At 37.6% G+C, this 17384-nt stretch overlaps 1 protein-coding gene across 1 annotated transcript in view; it reads left to right on the forward strand.

Moving 5' to 3' along the window:
• helb (helicase (DNA) B) overlaps window positions 1-17384 on the forward strand; it is an 82622-nt gene that overhangs the window by 51307 nt on the left and 13931 nt on the right. The window contains exon 8 of the mRNA XM_028806935.2: window positions 6636-6720. Within this exon, the coding sequence (XP_028662768.1) occupies window positions 6636-6720 (85 nt within the window). The remainder of the gene's footprint in view (window positions 1-6635; window positions 6721-17384) is intronic.

The following is a 17384-nucleotide window of genomic DNA, read 5'->3' on the forward strand; positions in this document are numbered from 1 at the left end:
GTCATGTTTGTCAGATTAAGAGGAAAAATCTAAAGTTGATCACTAGGGGGTTTCCTTTTTGTGCTATTTTTGTCAGCTTACTTAATTCCAGATGACATTACCACTTTAGATTTATGTGGATCCTGACAAAATATATTTTGAGTTTGAATATTAATGTCAAAAAAAGAGGAATGTTGTAGTTAGCATGGTGTAAACTTATTCTGCCTACTACACAGAATGGGCTGATAAGAAGTTTAGGATAAGTGACTTGATGAATATCACAGTGCAGAAATTCTTGTTGTTCCCTAAACCTTAGGGTAAGGTCTGTTCAGTTATTTTTTAATCTAGTGCTTTTTACTGAATATTGGCTTAGAATGCATAATCAGATTAATTTATGTAATATAGCAATGGTAGAATACATAACTATAACCATTTACAGTACATGTATAATCTCATCTAAGTAAATAAACTTTAGTATCTTTACATTTAATAAACTGAAGGTAACATATAATGGAAGTAAGAAGTCTTTGCGCCTATTTGTTATGTATACGAGTATGTCAAAATGTCTGAAAGCAAAACATCAACACCTTTCCTCTGTTTACACATGGGCATCTCCAGCAGTATTTGTGGATTGCTTTTAGTTCATATGGATCTAACTTTACAACCTTTTACTGAAATTTTAGTTTTTATTAATGTGAAGGTTGAAGTCAAGATGAACCATGCCAGACCTTTTTATAGTCTTACTGGGATGTGATTCTCCGAATGATGATACATATCTGGAGACCACTTGCTAAATTCTTGGCAGTGCATAGTGATGAAATCCACTTCTGAAAGTTTATGCCCAAAAAGGTTCTTCCTCAAAACCTGCCCCGCTTTCCTCTAGTTCATGCATTTCCAAGGTACACCATAAAACACCATTGAAGCACCATGTTTATAGATAGAAACTTTATTCTAGACCACAATACTGAATCAAACGTTATTGTTAAAATATTCATTTTATGTCACCTTAACAAATTCGATATAGTATTAAAGAATTACATATTTGGTATTTACATTTAAGCGGTAACTTTTAAATTTAGTTATTTGTTTAAACATGCAGTCAGAAATGGGATGCTGTGTAGCCCTGTTCATGATATGCGAGTTTGCTGGTATCATAGGTATTAGGCACCTGCTGTGTTTCAGGTGTATTGACTACAATAAATGTTTATCTCTTGTAGCTCTCCGTTATCAATGACAAAAATATTTTGTTTAGCAGGAAATTCAGTGCACTGCAGTGATGGCACACAGTTTAGCTCAAATACACATTCTAGACATCATCATTTTCTAGGCATGGCAGCCTTTCAATCCTCTGACTGTATCATAAATGTGGACTGCAGGCTTTGTAGTTTTGTGTGTTTGTGAAATGTATAGGGTAAACTGCATTTATCGGCAATTTTATTTTAATTTTGATTTTTTTTAAGCAGGTAAATTGAGCTTGCTAATTGCATTGATAATGTATACCAATCCACAATATAGCACATTTATTCTGCATTAACATATACATTGTCCTAGTAATATTTGACTCTGTCAAGATTATTGGATGAAGTCAAATATACAGCCATATTAGTTTGTGAGGGAATGTTAGTAATAGGATAATAAAATATCAATTAATGAAAGTTTAATAGAGAGATGTCACTGCACTGTTCACTGGGATTGAAAGTGAGAGTAAAGTTTCACTGGGTAGTTGAAATGGCTCCATGTCCACTGAAATATCACTGCCATCCTTTAGAATTTCAAGTGTCCAGCCCCTACTGCCCCCTAGCCACCAAGAATCTACCCTGGCACCAGCCGTGTAAGCTGCATATATTTTTGTTAGTGAAATGAACATTTAAGAAGCTGTTAAGAGCACTGAATGCAACACATTGTCGATATCACCCAGCCCTACTTGAGGGTCAGCTTTTCCACAGCAGCGTGAAACTCCTGTCAGATATGTCAGCTGAGCACACTGATTTACTTATACATAACATTAGGCATAAAAAGGCCTAAGGAACTTGGGCAAGATATTTGGGTTTTCTCCATGGCTACTGTAATAAGAACACAGAATCAATTGACGCATTTTTGATAAAGAATCAACTGACACATTTCTTTACAAAATTAAATGTTTATGGTATCCGTGTTTTCAGAAGAATGCTTATACATTACTTGAACTGTCTTAATATTGGTTTGTAAAGAAAGAATGAAAAATTCCATGATCTTATGGGGGGGAAAAAACTTTTTTTTAAGAGAGGCTTGACTGACTTCTGAGTAATACGATTGCTGGAAAAATGCCACAATTTCTAACCCTGCATCCATCCATCCATCCAACCCGCTATATCCTAACTACAGGGTCACGGGGGTCTGCTGGAGCCAATCCCAGCCAACACAGGGTGCAAGGCAGGAAACAGACCCCGGGCAGGGCGCCAGCCCACCACAGGCCACACACACACACAAAGCACACACTAGGGATAATTTAGAATCGCCAATGCACCTAATCTGCATGTCTTTGGACTGTGGGAGGAAACTGGAGCACCCGGAGGAAACCCACGCAGACACGGGAAGAACATGCAAACTCCACACAGGGAGGACCCGGGAAGCAAACTAACCCTGCGTGACTTAGTAAATAACTTGTCACCTGGCCAAATTGTCACAATAATGTAAGCATTGTTAGGCAATTGGAGTGCAATCTTTGCTGTGAGGTTTGACAGTTTTAACATTCCTGCTGAGGGACTGCAATTTACAAAGGACCCATTGACAGCTGATGTGGGAGGGGATAGTTCACAACAAAGGCAAAGAGGTTCTTGTGTCACTTGATGAAGGTTGCCTATAATTGGGACTGGTAGACTTCTGAGAATCACTTGAACTGATGCAGGTATTTTGTGGGATGTATGAAGTTTTGGTAATAACATGATGGGTTCTCAAACACCAGAACGTGGGCAATTTCTCATTTACGTTTGTTGTAATGTATACAAGTGTGCCAAAATGTCTGAAAGCAAAAAAAAAAAAAAATGAAAACACTCTTCCTTCGTTTACAAATACAGTAGTCATGTTCAGCAGTGTTTGTGCATTGCTTTTTAATTCATATGGATCTAACTTTACAACCTTTGGTTAGGTCAAATAATTACAATTTAACAGAGCATTAGCAGTTAAATGTATACCTTATATAGACCAGATAAATCAGACTTTTTGCTATGTAATCTAGGTTCCATAAATTCTGTTCTCTTCAAATTAAATGTGATTGTAGCAAATGTAATTACGACAGATGTAACAAAAAGCAACATCACAAGGGCATGACAGTCCAGTATATTGCAATTCTCTTGTGTGCATGTGATTTATGTTAATTCAAGCATCAATATTAGTATTAACAAGCACCCTTTTGAGGTGTAGCATTATATTGGGTGGTGTTTTCTTTTGTGCAAGTTCGGAGATCTGTGAATTACTATATAGAAGGCTTGGCCCTACTCCAAGTTTTCATTTGTTTTGAAAAAACAGTAATAGGTATTAGTCATAATGTTTTGGTAGCATTTTGGTTTTGCATCATTAAACATACATTACCTTATATTAAAGGAGCTAATTTAATTGGTGCCATCTGTAAGCTGCTGAAAAGCAAATCTAGGTAAGTGGCTTTAAAGTAGTATTCTAACTTTTTTTCTTTGTGTTCAGTGACTTTGGTTCTGGCCACAATATTTATTTATTTTCATTGTATTCTAAACCACGTTCTTATGTATTTATTGAGCTACACTCTTATTAGCCTTTTCACCATGGTGAAGATGGCATGAGTTGCTTTGTTTCTCTTGTGGTCAATAAATTCGCATTTTGCTTGTTAATAAACCAAGGTGGGTCATACATAAGGAATAATGTAAGTACTGCAGTACTCTCCCAAATGATATAAGGATTGTTTCTGTTTTAATTGCTAATGTGGAATAATCTGCATGAGGGACTAAAATATAATGGGGGGGGGAAGTAGTACATTATATCAAAAATCTGTTTCCGCGACAAGTTCTAGTCGGATGATGTTGGCTGATCTGTTGTATATTGTTATATATATATATATATATATATATATATATATATATATATATATATATATAATATATATATATATATAATATATATAATGTTGATAATGTACTGTTCTGATCTACACGTCACACTATTCTGATTTTAAGCGCTACATTAATTAGCAGGGATGGGAACAAATCAAATATAATGGTGATCAGAGATGTGAATATATTACATTTGGTACTATTATGAATATGGTAGTGGTTAGGGATGCGCCAATATTTTTTTTTTTTTTTTTTTAAAAGGACGATACCATATTCTTCTCTCTCTCTCAAGCTGTCTATCCCTATCCCTTTAAAAACTTTTTACACTAAATTCCAGCATATCCAGATGTATAGAAGCCTTATGTACTATGTTTTTGTTTTTTTTTTTGTTTTTTTTTTTTGTTTTTTTTATTAACAAAATGAAATTCTGTAGGCTTATTGTTCAGTGACCATAAAAAAAACTAAAATAAATAAAATTTACTTAAAATACATATCTTAATGCATAAATATGTATCTAAAATACATATGGAATAGAAGAATAGAAAATGCTTCTCATAATTACAAACAGGTACATTACAAAAAAAATTAAACAATATAACAATCTATTAAAGGCTTCATTAAAAAAGGTAGTTTTCACCATTTCACTTACAACAAAAAAGTGTGTGCATTTTTTTTTTCCCCCCCTCAGTCAATTGATTTTGGCAATTAAACACTGATAAATGTAAAAATACCTACACTTATTGGTCTTAATCATTGTAAATCATTAATTGCAGTACAGCTTATGTTTACTGTTAAATACATTTACTGTATTTATACAGGTTTTTTTTCCTTCAATGTCTCAGCTAGACATTCATAATTCTTGCGGTGTAATTGTGAATATGGATTACCATTTTAATAATTCAGCAGTTTCTTGTATACTGTATGAAACACAACAACAAATAATAAACACCGAGCAAATTTATCAAATATTCAGAAGTTGTTCATCAGGAAGATGGATATATTTAACAGGTTTATAAGTAAAAGACACATTTTGCTGTTAAGCTAACAAGCCTATTGTGTACTAAGCAGCAATTTCAAAATCATATTTCTTTTTCCAATTAAAAATGTAAGCTGCTGTATTTTAAAAAAAGCCTGCTGTATAACCTGAAATGTTGTCCGTTTTAATTAAAAAAATATAATAAGGTCTGAATTAATTAAAGTAGCTTTTCTTGCTGATTGTCTAACTGCACAGGACAACTACCCCTATTTTTTATTACTCCACCTTATTCAATGTAAACGCTAATATTCCAATCGTCTCTCACTCAAGCCTCAACTTGCTGCTCTTTGTTTACGCTGAAGGAAGTTTGCAGCAAAAAAAACCAAAAAAAAAACTACCATAATACCTCGCGTAAAGGAGCACAACAACTAAATTAGCATAAAGCTTTAAAAGCTAGGGGCTAATAAGATCAGTTTTTGTGATCGGCCAATTTACCAATCACTGATTAGTCTTTTTTAGTGAAAATCTGCCAATTTAGATCAGCGGCTGATCAATCGGAGCATCCTTAGTAGTGGTTGTAGTATTGTCATATATGTAATCTCTGGTGGATTGATGAACAAAAATGTATTTAAATACATAACTCCACTTTGTTTAATGTTAAACACAAGTCTGCTTCCTTGGTACATTCCTTAACCCTGTTCCTATACCACTTGTTCAGTGATGCTCCCAGGTCCTGAAACCTTGCTCGAAAAATTCCAGTATATATTATTTAATGCCTTTTTAGCACTTTTTGTAAAACCTTTAACCCATAAAATTTCCATGTATGGTAATCTGGAGGTCATGATTATTTACAGTATGTATTAAGTATACATTCGTATACAGTCATGTGTACAGAGGACTGTGAAATGTTTACTTGTATTGTGCTAATCAACATGCAATATGTCGCCCACTGATTACCTTGAAACTTCCATCTTTGTTACCAAAAAAACCTTGTGATGTACTTGTGATAACCTAGCAGCAAAGCGAAAAGCAGACACTCATTTGAAAATTTAGGACAAAGGCATCCAAGATTATACATGTTTTATCTAATCAAACTTCTAGTTGTGAAGGTGTGTTGTACTTTTTAGAAATTTGGGAACACTCTTAAACGCAGATGACTTTTATTAAAACTGTCTCTTTTACTATGTCTGTGAGAATGCTAATATCACCTGTCAACGACTTTATCAGTTTATTGTGTGGGATAAAATGTTTGTAAATATTTCTTTTATGCGTTTGTAAAAAATTTTACTTGGAATGGTCACCTTTTAATGGTTAATAGTTTAGTTAGAAACATCTGTGTTTTTATTCCACTTGATATATCTAGCTGTATTTGGTATGCTCAACATGTATCTGATTAAAAAATTCAGAAGTAATTTTACTGGAAGTGGACTTGCCTTTTCTTCTGCTTCACGGCTTGATGTGCAATCACAGGTGGATTTCCTTTCTGTGTGCACCATTATTCTAGCCAGACTTCTTGTCCTCCGTGTTCTGTCTATTTTGTGCCTCTCTGTCCTAGAAATTTCAAGTGACTTTAATTTATGAACAATTGCACTTTTTGTTTTTATGTTTTCTCCAAACAGAACTTCAGAACACTATTCTATCACTTTTAAAGTCAGCCCCAGGGCTGGAGGAGGACACCACATCACAGTTCATCGCATTCAGAAGGTACTTGTGCTTTTTTATGACTTAATCTGTTTTCAGCAGTTTATGCTTTATGTAAAGCAGCTTGTTGGATCTAACACTGACATCCCTGTTAAGTTTCTGTTCTGACTTGCCATGATACTGTCAAACTGGCCAGTTGAGGTTCATTTACTGTACAAATAATGGCGGTTTGGAAGAATATATTAATGCATCAGTGAAATTAATACAATATCATGAAACATAGAAAACGCAAATCACAAGTGTAATTTCCTATTTGTAGTTTAACATTGTGTATCTTTGCGTGTTGTGCAAAAAATCATTTAATTCACAAAAGCAAATCTGGTTAAGCAGTAATGTTTTTCAGCACTTCCTTAAATTGTGAATGAGTGGGTATTCGCTGGGCACTCAAATCAATATACAAGTCATCTGTGTTTCATCCTGAAGCTTCTGACCTAACACTCCTTGGTGAACTCTCTTAGTTTTATCACAGAAAAAGACAGTGCTTCAAAAAACCGTTGCTTATAGAAACCAGGGTAACTGCAAAGAAACCACATGTCCTTGTACAATATGCAAGACTGTTAGGTGTTAGACCTTTACCATCTTCTTGATAGTTATGATGCCCTGCTGGTCACTTACTTTGAAACAAGAGTTACATTTGAATTTTTTTTTTGTATACTGTATAGATAAAATAATTTCCCACTCTTTCTGTATTATGCATTTAACTTTTCTTGAAGTTTATTATATGTTTAGCTTAGGGCAGGAAAGATATTCAGTTTTATGGACAAACTATGAAAAATGTGGCTCCTCTTTACCTCTGCCTGAGGCTTTCTCTGCCTCTTTTGTGAAAATCAAGTTTACTTTCTGTGACATTGCATTGTGTGTGCTTGTGAGTTTTTAGAGTCACTGTATTTATCATAATGTAATACTGGGAGATTTTTTGTCTGTTTGTCTTTACTTCTATTGTTTATTTTTTCCTTTTTTTTTCCTTTTAGGTGCTATTTTTTTTTTGGCATTGTGGTTAAGGCTTTGGACCTCAGAGGTGGTGGTTTCAAATTCTAGTACTGACACTGTGTGACTGTAAGCAAGTCACTTCACCTGCCTCTGTTTCAATTGCAAAGATCAAAGAAATGTAACCTTTTGTACTGTATGTCATATGTTGTCCGTTGCAATGGATAAACACATAAGTAGTAATAACAGGATTATAATAATAGTCGAAAACAGTAGGCATTGCCTGAATAAAGGATGTTCTTTATGACCTCTCGGGTGACCTTCAGATCTATTGATGCTCCGCTACATGGTGAAAGTCGTATGTTTAAGTAAAGTTGGAGCCCTGTGTGCCCTTTGATCCTTTGGCTAATTATTTGTGCCTGTTCTGGTGTTTTTAGTGCAAACTATTATCCATTTAGAGGAAACTGCTTTTCTAATCTTTTTTTCACTGAATACATAGTTTTCCAGTGTTATTTGTTAAATTACTTCACACTTTATTAAAATAGGAGAAACAGATTTCCATATGTTAGCTTAAACAAAACAAAAACCTCAGTAATAAAACCAAAGTAAAGAAAGCATACTCAATCTCTCACACTGCAACTGGCATTACAAAATCAGCCATATTGCTAATAAAGTATTCCTGCCAGTCTAAATATCAAAAGTTTACTTGGTATACATAATCCTGATTATTGTTTCTCTCTATTTGAATTCATATTTGTATTAGGTCTATTAACTTGTTAGATCTATGACTACAAGTGCAATGGAAACCATAACAGACAAAGGATCTCCAGCAGTCTTTCAGTGTTTATTGTCCAACATAAGAGATAAAGTCTCATAGTGAACCACGTGAAAGACGAAAAGAGCTTGTTGATTTGTATTCATTAATTGATTTGTATTCACTTGATTTGTATTCATTCTGTAACAATATAATGGTGTTCAGAATGAACAAACTATTCCAAATACCATAGCTGCTTTAGCGTTGTTAAACTCAGTGCACCACTCCGAGTATTTCAACCCAATGTATGTGTGTGTGGTATTGTTGAGAATTTTGATTAAAGATCAATATGGTTTATTATTAGTTTTAGTGTTTTTAGCTATGAAATGCCTAGGCCTGGAGGAACTTTAAAAATACACCGTTTATTTTGTGGTCTTTCTCACTTGCTTTGTTTTGAGTTTCTGTGAGTCAAGCAGTGAGCCAAAGTCATCACCATGTTCTTTGAGGAAGCAAGCACGCAGATTTTGTTTTAAGGATGCAAGTGCTGATAAAAGACCAAACAAACCTTTGTGAGTAAAGGGCAAGCTTTCAAGCTAGCGTATGAAATATATAAGCACTGAAATGGCATTTAGATGTATTAGGGCTCTCCAATACCATAGGTAATAAGATTAAAATACCATATATTATGATATTAGTTCGTTTGAGCACTATAGGGTCTTAAGAGTTGATTGTCGAAAGTTAGTGACTTTTTCCAGAACCTGTGCCATGACGTAAGCAGTGGCTTGGCCTTTGTCAGACCACTGTGCAGCTGCGCGCCATGACTTAACAGCCCTGGGGCCTCATGTATAAATGGTGCATACGCACAGAAATGTTGCATAAGAATGTTTCCACATTCAAATCGCGATGTATAAAACCTACACTTGGCGTAAAGCCACGCACTTTTCCACGGTACCTCATACCCTGTCGTACGCAAGTCCTCCGTTAGGTTTTGCAGACTGGCGGCACCCAGCGTCAAAGCAGTGCTACTGTTCCTATGTGGTCACCCTTTCTTAGATCCACATCCACGATGGCGGCTCAAGTGCACCTTGTAGAACTGTTTGTACTTGCAAGTTACCGTGAGGTAATTGTACTTATGATACAGTTATAATATTGCACATCCTGAGCCACTTTATAAAGCGCGTATTTACGTATGATGACGATATCATTTGTAAGATGAAATGCAGCAAAATATGTTGATTTATATTATACAGATAAAACTTTAACTTTAACTACACGGTGCCGCAGCGCTAGCGAGCTTGAGCTTCGTTCATGGTTTGTTCCTGCCTCGCGCTGTTTTCATGCTGTGGTTGGCGCGACACTGGAAGGATAGATGGATAGAATAATTAAACATTACGAAGATATTTCGATGTTCCGTAAACGTTTCGAAGAATCGGCATTCTAAGCTTACAGATGGCTTAATGTCTTATTACAGAGCTGATTGTGTGGCGATTGGGTATTTGGAGAAAGAAAAGTAAGGACAGGAATTGGGGGTTAGTACGTTTGAAAAAGACAGTACTTCTGTAATTGAGCATTTCATTGAAGGTCGAATGGCGCAGCAAGCATCTTGCTGTAAGACATGAACAATCACTGCGGCACCATGTTCCCATGTTTAATAACGTGCTTTAACTCGTATCATCATGAGAATGATATCACATATACTTCTCAGTATTTTAATTACTCAGAGAGCTGTAATATTATGAACGTAATGGATTCTGTGTCCTGTCGGAGGAAGAGCACGTAGTGATTCAAGCACATAGAGCACATATAAGATCAAATACAAAAAAAAGCATTTAATGTGCTACTTTAGTTACGATGTGATTTGAGAAACTAGTAATTTAAACGATTTTAAGATGAAGTTTATGATGTTCTACTTTAACCTTTTAACTGCCAACTCCCTAAATATTTCCCATGCCAGGAGAAATCTGAACAATTTTCGTTTTTTTACTTTACATTTATTCAAGCAGTATTTACCTGCTGAAATACCTGCTGAAATGTTTCAAATAAATGGTCAATCAAAGGACGTAGCTTGAACAAACGGTCACGGTTTGGATCTTTCATATCTGGCTCAGATAACGGGCAGCAGTCCAGTTGAGATGCTGGGGATACACCCACTCATCGCCATCATCCGATGCGTCGTCATTCACAGTATCATGCAGCGCACGTTGCTGATCATCATTGTCGCTAAAATCTTCTTCAGAACTGCTACAATCATGATCAGAATTATTGTCCAAAATCGCCTGCAAAACCTCACTTGAAGTCAGTTTACGTTTCGCCATATTCACAGCTTTCACTTTCGAATCACATCACGTGATCGGCCAATACAAGCGCAGAGTTGTCGAAATACAACGTAGTAATAATACCCATGCCAAACTGTCAGTTATACTACGCGCCAGGCATTCACATAACCACAGGCAAATGTGCCGGATAATTCCGGCAGTAAGGCGTCAGCAATAAAGCTACGATGCTGGATATATCCAGCAGAGGGCGGTTAAGGGGTTAATGACAAAATAAACTACATGATTAAAGTAGAAATTTCGAGATTAAAGTTGACATTTTGTGCTTTTTTCACACTGTGTGCCTTTTATTTCACTGTACCCTAATAAGCTTTCGTATGACACTCAGACGGTGGGCTACGACTCGCCTTTTCACGCCGACTTTGATAGGTGACAAGTTTCTTGTTTTGGGCACTGTGCGACTTTGTGAACTTGAGCTTTCGAGTTTCTCCGACACGCTATGTCACTCGATCAGCTTTCTTTTGTTGCTTTATATAACTGTTTAAACCAACAAATAGTACGTTTTTCTTTGCCTCCATTTGGTGTTCACTGAAATTCTTCTATTTTTCCTCGTACTTTTGCCATTGCCTTTTCACAGAACGCTGGGCTTAAGGGCTACTTATATTGATTTGCATATTCAAAGAGGCGTAATTCTGGGAGGAGTTGGGGCGGGACAGCAACCGCGTGCACGTGCGTTTATTTCCACGCTGAGCGGGGTTTATGTAGCTGAAGAACGCGGAAGTTGGTGAACGCACAGATCCGCACATTTCGGATTGTGCTTATGTCATGTTATAGTGCAAATTCTACGCACGGCGTTATGCATGAGGCCCCTGGTACATAAACACTTTAAACATATAAACATTTTAGAATTTACATGTACATATTAAGGCTTATGAATATTTCAGATGGTCAGATTAAAAGCTTGCTGTATTGTGTTAGTTAGGTTGAATGATATAGAAGCTTTAAGAATTGATTATCAAGGTTAGCCCCTGTATTGGTAAGTCAGACCGTATGTGGCTGCACGTCACTGCCTGATGACGCAGCTGCCTTTGCTCTCAGGCTGTAATATTGGCCTGTATAGATACATTCTAGATAGTATTTAAGTTTCTATGTCAGTGCTTCCTCATGAATCAATATTGTAACTAATTAAAGGAAAAAAACATGTATCACATTAGCTGGCTTTGAGCTATATAAAAATTTAAGGGATCATTACTAAAGGCTTTAACACTGTGCTTGCTAACCCAAGGTCTCTTGCTTGCTTCTAACTGCAGCAGCTTTGCTCTTGCCAGTAAAGCTGCCTATGATTTTAGTCTTACCGGATGCTGGTGCAACAAGCAAGTATTAATTGAACAGTTCAGCTTTTAGATGTGGGTCATCCTGGTTCCAACTCAATGATGAGGGCTGATCAATTAAAAGGCTTCCAATTTGAAATGACATAAAGAACCGCACCCAAATCACTGGGCTCATTTCATGAACTGAGACGGGCTTTATGTGCTCTGCAATTGTTTTCTATTCTAGGTAATAAAATCTTAAATTCCAACTGCCCTTCTGAAGACTCTGCTCCTTTTTTCTGAAGATTTCTCCACAACAGAATTGTAGCTGCACAGTAGCTGATCAGAAAGCTCTATGGCGGATTGTGTCAAGAGTGCAGAGGGTTATCAGTATACATTTTCCAACCCTGGAGGACATTTATAATACACACTCATTTACACAAATAAAACGCTGGGCGTTGAGGTGCAAAAGTGGCATCCTAGCAGCAGTGCCTGAAATTGACAGATAAAATAATGTTTTGCTCACCATATCTAAAACAAAGGGATTTGACATGCTTTTGGTACTAACAGAACTGTTGACTGGCCAAACATTAGCAATAGGCAAGAGTTTCCTTGTGATATGAGAGGCTGATGCACACTCAACGCGGTATTCACAATATGACTGATTATTACCTTTGGAATGTCCTCCGTCTCCTGCAGCAAACTACCTACTTAGCATTACATTTGCATGTGAAAAATTCCAGCTGTTTTCAATGAAAAAGAAAGTATTTACAACAAATAACTCTGGATCGGTTTGCAGCTGAGTGTGAAGTGGCTGGGATGGGAATCAGCACCTCCAAATCCGAGACCATGGTCCTCAGCCGGAAAAGGGTGGAGTGCCCTCTCAGGGTTGGTAGCGAGATCCTGCCTCAAGTGGAGGAGTTCAAGTATCTCGGGGTCTTGTTCACGAGTGAGGGAAGAATGGAGCGTGAGATCGACAGGCGGATTGGTGCGCCGTCCGCAGTGATGCGGGCTCTGCATCGGTCTGTCGTGGTGAAAAAGGAGCTGAGCCGTAAGGCAAAGCTCTCAATTTACCAGTCGATCTATGTTCCTACCCTCACCTATGGTCATGAGCTATGAGTAGTGACCGAAAGAACGAGATTGCGAATACAAGCGGCTGAAATGAGTTTCCTCCGCAGGGTGTCTGGGCTCTCCCTTAAAGATATGGTGAGAAGCTCAGTCATCCGGGAGGGGCTCAGAGTAGAGCCGCTGCTCCTCCGCATCGAGAGGAGTCAGATGAGGTGTCTCCTGGTGAGGTGTTCCGGGCATGTCCAACCGGGAGGAGGCCTCGGGGAAGACCCAGGACACGCTGGAGGGACTATGTCTCCTGGCTGGCCTGGGAACGCCTCGGGATTCTCCCGGAAGAGCTAGAAGAAGTGGTCGGGGAGAGGGAAGTCTGGGCATCTCTGCTCAAGCTGCTGCCCTCGCGACCCAACCTTGGATAAGCGGAAGAGGATGGATGGATAACATTCAATATTAGAGTACAGTTGACCTCCACCCTTGCACAGATCGGAGTTTCATTTGCCTCCATGCATTGTGGATGCTAGCATGCGGCTCATGCCTATTTTGTTCTGATAGTGCTCCCTGTTGTCGTGTTCTTCCCAGTCGCAGCATATCATACCCATCTTTCCTTTGTGTTCAACAGGTAGCAGATGTTTCAGCAGATGCATGACCTTTTTGGACCTTTTTGGATTGTGTGATATAAAAATATTCCTGTCATTCTTATTCAGAAGTGCTCATTTTCTCAATAGAAAGCATCTGGGATTATCCATCCAATCAAAAGATGCATACATCTTGTCAAGGGTAGTAATTGGTTCTCTGTCCAGGCCTGATTCCTGCCTTGTGCTCAGTGCTATTGGGATGGGCACCAGTCCCATGTGACCCAAATAGATTTAGTTGGTTTGTGAATGTTGTTATTTAATTCTTAAAATAGTATTATGAAATATATATAATTTTTTTTTTTTTTTTAAGGAAAAAACGGGTAAAATAATTTGCCATTGCTTATTAATCTTTAAGAAGTAAACAATATGAAATTAAGTAAAACATCGATTTAATCAACAATAAAGCTGTTTAAAACAGAAGTGGTTAAGTCATTCTGCATGCAAACGGTCAGCTCTGTTTTCAATGCCACTTCTCCCATTTATGTGACTGTGACTTGAGGGGTCCTCTTTACTTCGCTCACACCATTCGTTGTCTTCACTTCTGCTGTTAGCAGCTGCCACTTCCTGCCTGAAGCAATCTGCAATGTAATAATGTATTAAAATTTGATATGCAGAAAGCTTGATTTGCAAGTTCCTGAGGTATGGATAGCTTGACAGCAGTACCCCACAGAGGCTGTCATTGTGGCTGCTCAACTTTTTGGTGAGTGGAGTTGGCACATGTCCTCTCTTTGAAGAAAGTGACACACGCAACTTAATTAGCAGCATTGGAAAAACACGATCTACGGAACATGAGTAATGCACAGAATCCTAAAAGCAGGAAACCCTTTTGCGGATGTTATCTGGGACAGTTTTGATTGACATTGTTTAAAGCTCTGTGACTGTACACTGTCCTTTTCAAGATGCCAATTCTTGTCGTTTCCGCTGATGCTTCAGAATCAGCAGAGTGTGTAAAATGGTGGCATTGTCTAGCATGATAGATTGTAAGCAAGTAAGTGGATGTAATTACAAGGCAAACAATGTAAATGGAGTTTTGCACAAATAACTTTTTTTTTTTTATTAAATCGGGCTTACAAAACATTGTAAGTTCATACCTTTCCTTATCCAACCTTACAACTGCCAATTAAGTATTAATTAAGGTTGCTTTGAAGAGATCTGGAGATTTATAAAACTGAAATGAAGCCCAGCCCTCCAGCGTCTGATTCGAAGAGCTCTGTACTTGGGAGGGTCAAGAGCAGGTTAATGGGAACTTGAAAGAAGGCTAAAATTAGGGTTTCTTGTTTTCATTAGAGATGTTATAATGTGACTACATTTCCTCAGTAATAAATTTGTTTAAAGGTACTGTTTGACTGTTGTGGTATGGTCAAATACCCATTTATCAACAAATAACTCAAACTGTCTTGATTCATATTGACAGTTCGGTGATGGAAAGTGTGGATCATATCTGCATATTTTGTGCTGTCTGGCTTGTCAAGTTACAAATATCCATGACAATCATCCACAGATCTGGTATAATCAGTTTTGTTGGAAGTCTAAATGTTATTTGGCTAAAACCTGCTCTTGCCTATGTGAGATCTTGGAGCCTGTCATGGATGGTTTGCAGTTTGAGAAGAAGTCAAAAGAAATTGATAATATGTAGGATGTGCCTCTCGTGCACATACACTGGCGTGCAAATGTATTCGGTCCCATTGAAAGTTATTTATTGATTTATTAGTTGAGTGTGCAATTAACGTGTGTGTTGGTACAGGTTACCCCTTAGATATCTGAGTGCTGATTTCCACTTAATGCGTGGTGAAAATGACATCAGATTTGGAGATGCGCACAAAAATATTTCTAAGTACAAGGTGCAGCTGATGCAGTGGTCATGTATTCCAAGTGGTGAATTTCAAGATGAGGCTTTGTTAGCCTTGTTCCAGAATGATGAACAAAAATCTCAATATGATGCAGCAGGTCATCAAAATGCAAGGAAGAGCACCTGCAAAACATTTGAAATTCATCTGCCCATCATGTAGTTCTCCTGTTATGAAGATACTGTATCTGTGCCCATGGAATTCAGTGTCCCTTCTGATCTCTTCTGATTTGGTGCAGGCACACTAAGGCATGATTGTCATGGATCTCCTCGTGTTCACGCAACTTTGCATACCATTTATCTGTTGATTTTGCAAATGCTTCATGCAGAGTGGCGGCCTGTTCACCAGTACACACGTATGTGCAGCTGCCTGCCCGCTGTTCTGTTACCAACACATTTTTCATCTGGAGCTCATTAACAAAGAAACATGGAAACTAAAATAATAGTAGTAAATGTATTAATAATTAATTACTTGACATGTAAGAACTCTGTACAAAGACATTTTAATTATAAATTGTTAGAATAAATGTATCAATCCACTTTCACATCCTTCACGGTGCTGTGCTCTTATTTACTCTGTATTTGTTTTTCCCCCTAGGGGAAAAAGATGGCATTTCCATGGGAAAGGCTTTGTTGTGGAACTCAAATTTCACCTCTGTCATATGAGTGACTAAATCTGTGTGAATCACCCCCTCTTTAAATTGGGGGAGTTTCTAATTTTCACAGCAGGTATCATCGTATAAAACATGTTTTTCCTGTATATTAAATACATAGTTGATCATGGCAGGTTAAAACTGACTAAAATGTGCTGCACAGTGTCTTTAATAAGTCTGTCTGGTAGTTTTCCATTGTATGCTTCTCCATCCCTTAGTCTTTGCCATAGGAATGTGTGCCCCTGTAAGCTGATTGCAAAATCAACACTGTATAATTGAAATTGTTCAAAAGATATTTTATAAAATTGTAGAAAGTATTCTACATCAATTTCATATTTAACGTGCCTCTCCATCCCGTCCACTGGAGGAGGCACTCATTTCCACAACTGAGCTTTTGTCATTGAAATGCTCTTCTGTTTACAAAATGAACACTGGACAGCTAAAATTGAACTAAACCTATTTTAAAGAATCTAGGAAGTCTTTTGTCACTTATTTTCTCCACAGTATCCTTTTGTCCTTTCCACTGGAAGGGACACTTACTGTCCCATTTGGACCACGACAATAGAAATCCGTGCCCCCATCTGCTGCTTAAAAAATGAATACTGGACAGTTGAAATTCTTCAAAATGTATTTCAAAAGGATGTAGAAAGTTGTCTTTATCACTTCCATGTCAACTGTGACATTCTGTCTCATCCACTGGTGGGCACTCATTTCCATGGCTGGTACAGAGCTGGAGAAATGCGTACCCCCTTCCTTCTTTGATTTTTGTCTCAAGCTGTTCTCCCAATCAAGGAGATATCAGACAGTCCATTAAGGAATGGAAAGTTGCAGGAGTTTCTGCAGCACACTGCGCTAGAAACACTTGCTCGGCATAAAATGTGATGCCTCAGGATAACACAGATCTCAGACAGACTGAAAACTAAAAGGTGGAGAAAGTCGGTGAGTAGCACCAATACAGGCATTACCTTTCAGAATATCGTAACTCAGAGGCACAAGTCTCACCAGTCATGTTGAGAAAACAGTGGAGGTTACAGTGAAGGAACTGGAAAGCCAGTTTGAAAATATGAGGGGTATGACACAGCAAGAAAGCTTGCATGGGTCTGAGATCATTAGTTGCTTCTCAATCTTCTATCATGATTCATGGCCAGATGATTTAACCACTTTTGGAGAAAACGAGATTGACACTTTGATTAAATCGTATCAA

This window comes from Erpetoichthys calabaricus, chromosome 1, assembly GCF_900747795.2.
Source record: "Erpetoichthys calabaricus chromosome 1, fErpCal1.3, whole genome shotgun sequence".
In the NCBI taxonomy this organism is placed as follows: Eukaryota; Metazoa; Chordata; class Cladistia; order Polypteriformes; family Polypteridae; genus Erpetoichthys; species Erpetoichthys calabaricus.